General features: G+C 38.3%; 1 protein-coding gene across 15 annotated transcripts in view; it reads right to left on the bottom strand.

The window, feature by feature from the left end:
* prkcbp1l (protein kinase C binding protein 1, like) overlaps positions 1 to 12,587 on the bottom strand; it is a 28,001-nt gene extending 15,414 nt beyond the window's left edge. For 2 of the 15 annotated variants that reach the window (XM_073875017.1, XM_073875029.1), the window contains exons 1-4: positions 12,254 to 12,585; positions 11,135 to 11,334; positions 3,258 to 3,328; positions 2,654 to 2,814 (exon numbers count right to left, since the gene is read on the bottom strand). In XM_073875017.1, the coding sequence (XP_073731118.1) occupies positions 2,654 to 2,814; positions 3,258 to 3,328; positions 11,135 to 11,148 (246 nt within the window). In that variant the 5' untranslated portion in view covers positions 11,149 to 11,334; positions 12,254 to 12,585. Of the gene's footprint in view, positions 1 to 2,653; positions 2,815 to 3,257; positions 3,329 to 6,898; positions 7,428 to 9,241; positions 9,266 to 10,510; positions 10,534 to 10,590; positions 10,725 to 11,134; positions 11,335 to 12,253 lie in introns of those variants that run through there. The other 13 variants (XM_055187902.2, XM_073875030.1, XM_073875028.1 and 10 more) reach the window with 12 other exon arrangements.
* Between the last annotated feature and the right edge of the window lie 284 nt (positions 12,588 to 12,871).

Genomic DNA, 12,871 nt, shown 5'->3' with positions numbered 1-12,871 from the left:
TGTTTTATATCAAAACTCAACAATGACACGAAGGAAGAAGTGAGTTTTTGTATGTAAGGAGAAGAAAGCCAGCCATATGGAAACAATGGATATAGTTTATTATCCGGGATAGCAGCCGAGTTTTGCGCGTATGTTTGTTTAACGCTGGATTTCATTGAAAAGTCCCAACCGGGTCATGAGTTGCATGCGGTAAGTAAGACTTTTGTGTTATGTTGGAAATAGGCGCTTAAGTGCATATTATATAAACAACATGAACATGTAGTGAATCATAAGTTATTCAGTCAGTGTTGTATAAAGTGTTGACTCGTAACTTGCCACTCCCGCCGTTCGAAACTCCTCCTTCCAAATTTTTTAGATTTTCCACAAAGTCCTCAAATGTAAATCGATTGTGGATTACATTCAAACTTGAGTCACTTGTGAGTACTTGGACCTGAATATAACCCAAATGTGGCAGTCATGTACATCACAGCGCCCCCTAATGTATGGTTCAGATTCTCATTTTTAACTTTTGAATTCTGTCTTTTATCATTTGCAAAGTCGTATTTTTAGTGATTTTCTAACTTAAATTTTTGTACCATGTCTTTTTTTTCCAAAAAAGGTCAAATTTGTTAAATACCAATAAAATGACTCAAGTGACATATGAAAATAAGGCATTTTAATTACTGACTAAAAACCTTTTCATTGCCATTAAAGTGAAATTACTGAACTTTAACATAAGAGAAAATGTTAATTTACAAGAAAACATGTCAGACATATTTAGAGGGTTTTGCATCTGAGCTCTTCAAGTATCAAATTGCAATCTGCAAACAAATTATGCAAAAAATGTTAACACCTCTGTTCCAGTTCCAAATACCTTTTGCCTCAATTTTGAAAAAAAAAAAAAAAACATTTAAATTTTTGTCTGTGCTAACGTTCCTAAAATAACTCTACTTGATATAGTAGAGTTAAATATTTAATTGTGTCTACTGTAAAGAAATTCATGTTTTTAAGTGTTTGAAAGCTTTTAAAAGCCACTGTAGGTTATTAAACAGAATTTCCCACAGGGATCAACTGGGTTCATGCAAATCAATCGAAGCATTTGTTGTTTTTCATGTAAAACTGCACATCAGCAAAATATGTACAGTACAAGCCACTATCAATCCTGATTATTTTGTGTAGTAGTTACACTTAAATGTAGCAAAATACTTTTGGGTTTAAACCTGATGGTCTGTTTAGAATTTCTTAAAATGATGCAGACATTTTAAATTGGGATGCACCGATAAATCGACCTACAATTGGTATCGGCCGATAAAAGCCAATTTCCCATTATCGGACATCGACATGGCAGATTATTTCCTGACTATCCAAAACACATCAGAACTCATGACGTGTGATTACTGTGGATTGGGTTACATCATCCGTTATATTTACACGCACAAAATTTTGTTTATCCGACTGAATTTAATCCGATTGCAGGTTACGATACAGTTTACATGTACCCTTAACCTTTCAATCTGATTAAAATGTTAGTTTACATGTACATTGTATATAATCCGAACCAAACGTCTGCACAAGTGCACAGCCACGGTTGCCAGATTCACGTATATAACGAGCCCAATGGATATTCAAAATTAGCATCCCAAAGACTATTCAGAGCCCAAACACCAATAACTAATCAACAAAATCCTTCGATCTTTAAAGGTGCAGTGTGTAATTTTTAAAAGGATCTCTTGACAGAAATGCAAAATAATATACAAAACTATATTATCAGGGGTGTATAAAGACATTTTATAATGAACCGTTATGTTTTTATTACCTTAGAATAAGACCTTTTTATCTACATTCAATGAGGGTCCTCTTGGTGGAAATATCCATTTTGTGCCGCCATGTTTCTATAGAAGCCTTTAACGGACAAACTTTTTACTAAGTTGTCTCCATCAATTACATGTTTTTCCAGTGAAGGCTACCGTAGTGAGGGGTAAGCAGTGGACTGAGCCATTGGTTGCAATTCACAACCTCACCACTAGATGACGCTAAAATGTACACACTGCACCTTTAACCCACAGAAAAAAAATCAACTTGTGAAAACACTGTTATAAAACAGTAGCCCAAATCTAAGGTCCACCAAAAAGCAGAGGATATGGCAACGCAGCGCACAGCATCTCTCGTCTAGTTCACGCTTTATCTCTGGATAAATGTACAAAGTCAAAGTTTAGTTGGAGAAAGTTCCGATACTATTATTGCTTTATGTAATGTTATGAAAGTACACATGAACGCCGCAAGGCGCGTGACACCATTACCTTAATGATACATATTGGCATTGCTATTTCTGTAACGAGAATCATGTGATACGTAAATGAGAGGTAAATATAAGATGTGATTTTAAGCACAATTGTTCTACGCATGTGCACAGGGTATTTTTGCATTCGATTAAGAAAATACTACAATTCACGCGTTTACATGCGCACTTTTCTCCAACATAATAATTTGAACTTTCAGTGTGTATCATTCTGAGTAATCGAATATCAGTATTGCCACCGAAATTTGTATCGGTGCATCACAAATTTTAAATCCACAGTATTTGAACATAACATTATTTTGTTCATCTAGTTATAAAATCCAACACAAATCACATGGGCACCAGGAAGAAGGGAATGCCGATATGGGAACATACTTGGTCTTTATTGGTGTTGACTAATCCAGGTTTCTTCTTTTTCTTTGTGGGACTAGGTGACGTGTCAGAAGGAGAGTGTCCATTGGAGGAATGTGGAGGACTGGGTGCTTTCCTCTTCTGAGGAGCCGGTGCCTGCTCCGCTGATCCTAGATCAGGGACTGCTGACAAAAGAACGACAGCCTCTTTAATATGTAAAGCAAACCCGAATAATACAATAGACTTCCTGGCAACCTCTCCCTGCGATTGTGACCTTTCAATGAATAAACGACACAGACTGCCTGCAACCTCCACATGCCCGACTACAAAGAGAGACCACATAAGCACTATGTCTTTAATCTTAAAGAATAAAAAAGAAAGTGTTGTACTATATCATGTCTGACTATGCTATGATCACAAAGACCAAATCATAATCCTTTGCCGTGATCAAAGACAAAATTAGGTCGAATGCCACATTTGATGTGGAAGATCAAACGCACAACTCTTGCGCTAATCTGATAATCTGTTGTTTGTAGTCCATTACAGCAGATTTTAACCATGCAACACACATTTACAGCAAAAGTGTGTTAGTAGAAAACATTACGTAGATTAAAAAAAAACACATTACCTTTGGGTGGCATGGAGACCTCCATCCCTTCGACAACATCCGATTCTGTCTTTATTTCCTCCTCAGCCAAACTAGATGAAGAAGAGGGAGATACGGTTAGGAGAGACAATCAACACAGAAGAAAGCCACAGAATAAGAAACAGAAATCTCATGAGGTCTCCCCCCGAGATAAAAGACGTGGATGATGTAATCTAATCTCCAGAGTTATGTTGTTGTTCATAGCAGCCCTTTTCCATTCCTCTTTCCATCTAAATCACTTCTACTTGTAGGCAAGGAACGTCTTTCGTGATTATGGCTTTGTACGGCCCACCCTGCAACCAGTCATTGCCTTGTAGAGTGCACTTATAACCCAATTTTAACCTATTTAACCTTGTGACAGAAGCTCGTTTAATTGAGACTAGAAATCTCTCAACACCTCCAGTTGAACCAAACACCTTCACAGGGAATACAGCCGTGAAAAGATCCCCCCACCGGAGATTAGCGCTCCAGAGACTGTTTTCAGACTCATTAGTCTAGTCCTTATCCAGAAGGATTTGGGTATCATGATCCAAATTCAGACATACTATAATCAAATCATAAATACCATCAGCTATTGACATAGCTATATTCAAAACATTGCATTTCTGTCTCTTTAAATGTTCTTCAGCAAATTTCAGGTAAACTTGTCCAAAAGCTGATTTACGTTACATCCTGCAAGGATTTTAAATATACGATGTGTATTTATACTCCAGCGTTAAGCTCATGTTTGCTTGTAGGTGTGAACACTGTTTGTACTCCCATTGGTAGCTAAAATTAGCATAACACAGAAAACAGACTGAAAACTACTTCAACCATGATTCTTGAATTTATGTGTTAACCTCGCAATGCATAACAGGTTTTTACAGTGCTTAAAGTCACCATGAAATGGAAGTAGTGATTGTCTTCTTTTGGGTATCGTAACGTATTTCAGAGTGAAACCGCTTCTGAAATGAGACAAATGTAAGGCGGGAATTGATTTATCCATCGAGAACTAGGGTTTGCCGATAGACGATAGTATCGTGTATTAACGATCATCATCCTTAATAGCAGGCTTTCATAGTTGACAACTAACGACGATAGTTGGCGATAGTTATTATTATTATCATCATCATAGTTTCACATTAACAAGCGCATTTGCATGCTTTTTCTCGCATGAGAGGGCTTTACTTTACGTGGACTCAATGCGCGCGTCTTGGACTCCTGCTCGAACCTGAACGCGTGTGGCATGGACTCCTTCTAGCACCTGAACTTGTAATAAGTGCGACTCTGATATTTCCTTGCACCAGACAGGTTGTTAGACGCGTAAAAAATGAACAAATAAATAAATGAGTAAACTAACGCCCCGCCCCCCGATACTATCGTGTATCGGCGATATCACAGGCTGACGACAAGACGATCTCAAAATGGGGCATATCGGCCAACACTTTTGAGAACTGATAGGATTGTTGGAAGTTGGGCCATGTTGCTAATTGCATGCAAAAACAACTTAACGATAGCCCCACCCTTGCGCTGTTCCTCGTGACAGGTAAATAAAAGAGGTCGTTTCCAAAAGGGGAGGAGGTTAACGTTTTTGATTAAATATAAGTTTACATGAATAAAAAAAGTGCACAGATAAGTTATTTATACAAAACACCGATACTAGTATCGGAAATGCCGCCAATACCACAAACTATTCTGACATCGGTATCTGCAAGTACTTGAACCCATGTACCGATCCGATACCATTTTCTTAAATCAAGACCTAGTTATGCCCGGCCCGCTATAGCTAAGGCTAAAGCTGCAAATTGGAACTCATTTCTTCTTCTACAAGCAACCACTGTTTAGAGCAGCGAAGATAAAAAAAAACTAGCCGTATGTCCACAGTTTGGCAGTATTTCAGACTAGTAAAATGGCGACATGTCTAAAATGCCATGAGCAATTTCGATGGGTGGCACAAGTATTAAAAACGAGTAACTTAATATAGTATTTGAAGACGCATCACCCTGAAGAACACGATGGTTACGCAAAGGCTAAAGCAAAGAAGAATGAGCTCTGCTTTATTACTCAAGTCTCTTATTTCACTACATTGTGGCTGCACTTTATTGTAACAAAATTGTTTCTGGACTTTTTGGTTTTTAGGGGTTATTTTCTTACATTATTCACATATAATATTTTTATATCCCTATATTTATTTGTCACAAATTTTTTTATACAGTTATATTCTAAAACAAAAATACCCTTTCAGTTTACACTGTTAGATTTGTGGCTGCATTTGAATTTTTTGTTTAATTAAGAAAAATAAAAAAAATATTACAGCCAAATGTATTTCAAATAATAAAAAAACTCTTATTCACTGTATGTATTTGTTGCACACTATTAAATATTTCAATCAATTTATACAGGGCTAGTAGATTACAGCTGTATATTCAGATACACACCCAGGTATCGGATCAGTACTTGGTATCGACCAACACCCCGAGTCCAGGTATCGGAATCGGTATCGGGAAGAGAAAAAGGGTATCGGAACATCTATGAAAAAGACTACAATCAATTTTTTCATTTCAATCTCATGGCGACTTCAACAAATGTATTAGACCACCTGTCTATTCGTTTGAAAAACCATCCAACAATGTGAAGTACTTTAATGCGGACTCTTTCCTTACCAGAGAGGTCTCAACGTTTCACCATTTTGAACAGGTGTGACAAATGTCAAATTTAATTTTTTGGTTTTAATACCCAAATTTGAGCCGGCACATTCAGCTTCTCGCAGAAGTAAAAAAAAATAGTGTAACAATCAACCATTAAAACACATTTTCCTATTAATGACCGTAAGCAAATAACTGTAATTGGGCATTGGAATAAAAAAGTAATAAAGTGCTTCACATATTTATAAATTTAGCTGCAAGGGTTGTTCCAGTGAACGACTTTTATACTCTACTTTGTTTTGGTTTTGAACTCGATTACTCGAATCACCCCCTGTCGTTTCCAGTACAACAGCGAGTGCGTAGAGTATAAATGCCTCGTGCGGAGAAAGGGGCGAGCATAATTCCCCATTCAGACCAAATAAACTGTGCATTTAAACTCGCGCATAATTAACTATAATTAAATGTTATTTTTGCAAAAAAATAAAAAAATTTTTTTATTATAGTGCATAAACAACATGATGAACATCTCATGAAAACACACAGTGAGGCATTACTCCTCCCATATAGGAGAAAAACACTATGCTCAATAAACAAAAACCTTCCCAATTACGTGAATCACGGAAAAGATGCCAAAAAGAACCGTGTAAATGACAGGTGAAAGAGGAAAGGCGGTCCACGGCCCACCCGAGAAACAAAACCGTACAATGGAAAGGCCTTGATCCTGGCCTCTGTGCAGAACCATAAGAAGAAAAGACGCAAGCAACGGTCCTCCATTATGTTAAGATTAAGAGCTTTGAACAGATCAAGCTACGATGAGACCTTAAGCTTTCAAATAATCGTGTTTTGATGGCATGATTCTCGTTGACAGGCCATGGCATGACCTCGTATGAGGGTTGGTCAATACAGGCCCAACAATCCACAAACAACAGCCGTCTTCAAAAGATCCAGTCACCTTCATAAAAAAATTATGGCACATTATCCATCATTAATAATACTCACCTTTCTCACAAGCAAGTAGTCCAGCTTGTTTAAAAAATTGCATATATGAAAGTAAAAATGTTATTCTGGTAAAATATGACTTAAATATGAAAGGCCTGTGATGCTAACTGCACATCTAGGGCCAGACGGCTCTCCATTTTTGACTCTTCCAAAATGATCCCATCCACCAGGCCTCTCGCTTCAGAAAGGTCAAATAATGTCAAGCCAACTGCATGGCTTCAAATCCAAACTACTGATCAGCACTGATAGAAAATCTCTACACCCAGATCAAAGAAACAGGAAGTCGTTCTGCTGATCCAATGGAGAGAAAGAAAACCTCCGGTCTGCCACCAAACGGCCTCCAACGGTGTTCACAGAACTGGATCTTCTGGAAGGATCGGAGCAGACGAAACACTGTTGGTATATGCAGCAGATAGACCAAACAAATCAGTGGTTCTCGCAAACCGACCAAATAAAAAGGCAAGACGGTTGTGAATGTGGAGATAACTGGTCAGAGAGTGAGCCGAGGTCTTTTTTTCTCTCTTCGCAGGAAATGAGAAAAGCCTCCCTTCCCCCAACCGCCCGGCTCACGCTCGCCCTCCCCCCCTCCCTCTAGGCCAAAGACGCGGGCTCTGGCACGTCAATGGCACAGGAGCTTACAGTAAACATGGAGAGAAAGACAGACACCCTTCCATACAGGTCAGTCTCAGGAGCCACGGCTGAGAAAAACAAGAGGCGATGCACTCGAGTATATCAACGTGCAAACGAATGCTTCACCGTTCAGGCGAGGCCAACCCTCCTCTCGGCCTGGATCGTGACTTCATTGCGAGTCATTTAAAGGGCAACGTCGATAGAGGTTAATGTGAGAATAGGTACAGTCATTTCCTCTGACAGATTTCCACGTTGATATGATTTTGCTGAATAAAACACATGCAACATAACCACTGCAGGTCATTTCCTTTAAATGGCCCAAAGCCAATCACTACAATTGTTTACAGTTCTCTTTTTCCAGACCAAAACCCAAGTCGCAGTGTTATGAATTAAAAATTTTACATGCAAAATTGAGCATAAAGAAAACATTTATCCCAATGCTAGATGACGCTTTAATTAATTGTTCATAATTACAGCAAATTCATTTGCTAACGATTGTTGTTTGATAAACAGGTGAAATATGATACGCACTAGATGGGTTTCCTTGATACACAGCCATAAATATCCTTAGAAAGGAAAAGGGTCCATAGGGAATGCAATGGGAGGATTTTGGTCCCGTGTGCATTGTGATCCCTTGTTTTGTCTTGTGAACGAAGCTTTGAGAGCGGTTTGTGTCTGTCTGTGTGTGTGTGAGGTGATGCTATTTTCTTACTTCACCATATGCACCAATATATCTGCCTATAATCGTATCGGCAGACAAAAGCTATTTTTCACTGTTGGACATCGAACTATGGTTAAAAAAACAGCCGATGAGCATGGCAGATTATATTGTTACTTGTCATTTGTAAGTAATTGATAATGGGTTTTGGCACAGAAATTTTGTATCGTGCATCCCTAACACGCACACACACGCACGCACACGTCATTTTAAAACAATCGAATATTGATATCGGCACTGAAATTGTGTATAACACAATACACACTTCATTTTTAAGTAATTGAAATTAAATATTGGTATTGGCAAAAAAATTGTCGGTGCATCCCTAACACACACACACACACACACACACGCACACACACACGCACACACACACACACGCAAACACACACGCAAACACACACACATAATTTTAAGTAAACGAATATCGTATGGTACAGAAATTTTGTATTGGTGAATTCATAAAACACACAAACACGTGCACCCACACACGCGTGCCCATTCCAAAAACATACACACGTGCAAAAAAACACACAAGCACACACACACACACACACACACACACACACACACACAAACGTATATTTTAAGCAATCGAATATTGATATCGGCAATGAAATTGCCGCACACGAAATTGAAACACAATACACACTTAATTTTTAAGTAATTGAAATTAAATATCGGTATTGGCACAGAAATTATGTATCAGTGAATCCCTAACACACACACACACACACACACACACATCATTTTTAAGTAGAGCCCGACCGATAAAGGATTTTGAAGGCCGATACGGATACAAAAGTTTGTTCGTTTTAAAATCTTATATTCCGATATATCGGCTGATATATTTTTTTTCAGAAACGCGCAACAAAACATTAACAGATTTCCCTAACATTACTTATTTGTAGTTATTTATGAGTTTTAACTAAAATAATATGATAATGCATTTTAAAAAGAAACTTGTTTCTTTTATTGTCTCGTGACAAACTCACCATGAACTCACTTAACCGTTGTTCTCTCTGCCCAACTCTGGCTGGATCAGCAGGTTGCAGGATGTGACGCGTTATACACGAGTGTTGCCAACAGGGAGGTTGTAGAGTACCCTCTGGTGGACAAACTGTACAACGGCAACACTCATGACATGGTTAAAGGCTGTTTCGTCCGGTTTTTAAAAATATTCATTTATCGGCCATCATGAATGCAGATACCGATAGTTTGGAAAATGCCTAATATCGGCTGATAATATCAGGCTCTATTTTTAAGTAATCGAATATCGGTACAGAAATTGCGTATCTGTGCAGTCCCTAACACACACTCACACGCCATTTTAAAAAAAATCTTATATCGGAATGTAAAATTGTGTATCGGTGCATCCCTAATACACACACACACGCACATCATTTTTAAGTAATCGAATATCGGTATGGAACAGAAATTTTGTACATTCATAACACACACACAATTTTTAAGTAATCAAATATAAGTACAGAAATTGCGTATCTGTGCATTCCCTAACACACACTCACATGCCATTTAAAAAAATTTATCTTATATAGGTAAGGAAATTGTGTATCGGTGCATCCCTAATACACACACACACGTCATTTTTTAATAATCGAATATCGGTACAGAAATTGTGTATCTGTGCATTCCCTAACACACACTCACACGCCATTAAAAAAAAAATCTTATATCGGTATGGAAATTGTGTATCGGTGCACCCCTAATACACACACACACATGCGTCACTTTTTAAGTAATGAATATTGGTAATGGCTCAGAAATTTTGTATCAGTGAAACCCTAACACACACACACAGGCAATGTATCCAAATATGCAGTGCAAAAGTATTGAGTATTGTAAAAGAACATAATGTCAACTATTCTAAAATATTGTATTTTGTGTAAAGTATTAAGCAATCTCTTGTCTTTTCCACACCACGTAAAAATAACAAGCAGCAACATGCTAACTTGGTGATGGAAATACAGTCTATGGAAAAAACATATTTTGCCTGATTTACATGAACCCAATGAAACACCTCCAGAAATAATCCACGCTCGGAAAACCCACAGACGTTACCAGAAACGCTGCACGTATTTTTACACGCATACCTGACACAGCAACCACGCTGCAACAGACAAAACACATACAAATGTCTAAAATCGACGTTCTTATGAGGCTCTGACCCAAAAACAAGCAGATTTTACTGTAAGTATTGATTAAATGATAAAAGACGGTCAAATGTCAACATGAATCCTTACCAAATGCAAGGCCTAAAGTGTCCCACAACCTGTATATTTATGCATACAGATGGCTAAATATAAAAAGAATGGTTTCTAACCCTTGTTGGTAGATCACATCCTAAATTACCCATCCTGCCCCTGTCTAACATGACCACAGCTGGGTCTCAGTTTGCTAATAGGCCCCTAACAGATGCCTCCATTTTCTATGGCGTGGCTTGTGACACACACAGACAATCAGCTTTACAAAAGTACATCACCCAACCCCCGCCCCTCCCCCAAATCAACCCCATGATCCTTTCTGCCCCCACATTCACCAGATGAGCTATATGTGGGCCCGGCTCTGTAACGCAGTGAAATGACTGCCAGTTCAGCAATAAGTGATAGGTGACTTAGTTTGCAATGCAACCATGTGACCAAGTCGAACACAGGCCAAAGCTCAAAAGAGAGAGAGAGAGAATCTGACACTCTTTCAATGTCTCTCTCTCCCTCCTCCTTCCTCTGCCCTGTTTTTCTGAAACAGAGGCCTGTGCAAGGCCTTCCCAGTCACTGGAAAGTCAAATCTGCAATTTACAGTGTTATTAGCAGTGGATCACAACAGGAAATGACAACAAAGGAGAAGACGTGATAAAATATCAGGCTTACCTTTGTGGATGCATGGCTGAAAGAGTGTAATGTCAATACTTATAAAACATGGAGGACAAGGGAGGGCTCTCCTCTCCACACTCACAGCTCAGGCCTGTCTGCTCAGAGCAGGGCCGTGACTGGCTGCCCTCCCACAAGCAGGATGTAAGGCCTCGTCTGATTGGCCGAAGCGCTTCCTGACTAATTATCTTTGTTCAGCACTGGCAGGATCAGTTGCGAGTGCAGGCGAAAGAGCACAGTGGAGAGAGAGAGAGAAAAAAAGAGACAGAACTAGGCCTCACTCGCTCCAAAAAACACCTTGTTCGCTCAGATTAACCGTTAAACGTCAGAATATGCTCGTAAATCTCGAGTTTTGTGGAAAGCCCTGAAGTTATTTGGGCTTGGTGTTGTTGTTATGCGGCAGGCCTTTGTTTAAACCCTTCCCCCACTGAAGCCAGATGAGAAATAGGAGACACAGCTATGGAAAAAAAGCCATAGTGCAGACTCGATAGCTTTCTGTGCATGTTTTATGTAATAAAAACAATTACTCATATAACACTTTGTTACTGATAATACAAATTTTTAACATAGAAATGTTATTTTTGCGATTTGTCTAGTCATATGTGTTCCTGTAGCTTTAGTGCATTGCCATAGCAAAGTAAATGTCAGAAACAGGAAACAAAAAATGTAAAGATTGATTGCTTTAAAGAAATAGTTCACCAATTCTGTCATCATTTACACCCGTGTTGTTACAAACCTGTATAGTTTTGTTTTGATCTGATGAACACAAAGGAAGATATTTTGAGGACCAAATCGTTCATGAGGCCCATTCACTTCTATAGTAGGATAAAGGAATACTATGGAAGTGAATGAGGCCCATGAGCGATTTGGACCTCAGGATATATTCCTTTGTGAGATCAAGAGATTTGTACAGGTTTGTAACAACATGAGAAATGATTTTTAGATGAACTATCACATTGGATAAAAGCGTCTGCCAGTGCCCAAACCTAACATGCAAAATGTGCTCGCTTTTTTTTGTTATGTGTATTCATTATGCATCTTTATTTATCTTTGTAAATCATTTACATATAATGCACTTTGAATTATTTGTGTATAAATGTGCTATTTAAATGTCCTTACCTTTAATGTTTGTTAGTTGATGCAGTATATCACTGGTAAGACTAGACAAACTGTCTCTTAATATAATCAAGTAACTCATTCTAGTCACAGAATTAGATTTTTTTTAAACAAACGTATACAACAGACTATAAAAGGCCTAAACGTAATAGTTAACTACGTCAGGAGAACCACCTTAAAACGGCGCTCTTCCTTAATATTGTAAATGTACAAAATAGTACATGCTTATTTAAAACATAGATATTTACATTATTTTAAAATAAATCCGTGAATATTGTGTTTAGGCCACGATTGTAAATGCACGCGCTTGGCTTTCAGTAGGCCGCAAGCAACGCTGTTTACTTAATTGGCACGACAATGACCTCTACTGGAGAGACGGTGAAGAACACACAACGACACAAACTGAGGGAAGTTCAGAAACCGTAATAAGATAAGTAAAGTAAAATCAGATAAGAATAAATACATATAAGCACATCATGCCTGCTGTTTTTGCAGAAAGCAGAAAAGGTAAGATTTTTGTTTAGATTATTTTGCAGTTGAGTTTTATATTTTATATACAACAACAACCAATTGACCTACCTTAAAATGTTTAACACGTGTGGAGACTGGGGCTGGGTTGGT

This window comes from Misgurnus anguillicaudatus, chromosome 13 (assembly GCF_027580225.2).
Source record: "Misgurnus anguillicaudatus chromosome 13, ASM2758022v2, whole genome shotgun sequence".
NCBI lineage: Eukaryota > Metazoa > Chordata > Actinopteri > Cypriniformes > Cobitidae > Misgurnus > Misgurnus anguillicaudatus.
Note: the sequence above shows the minus strand (reverse complement) of the source record. Positions and strands in the feature narration are given on the sequence as shown.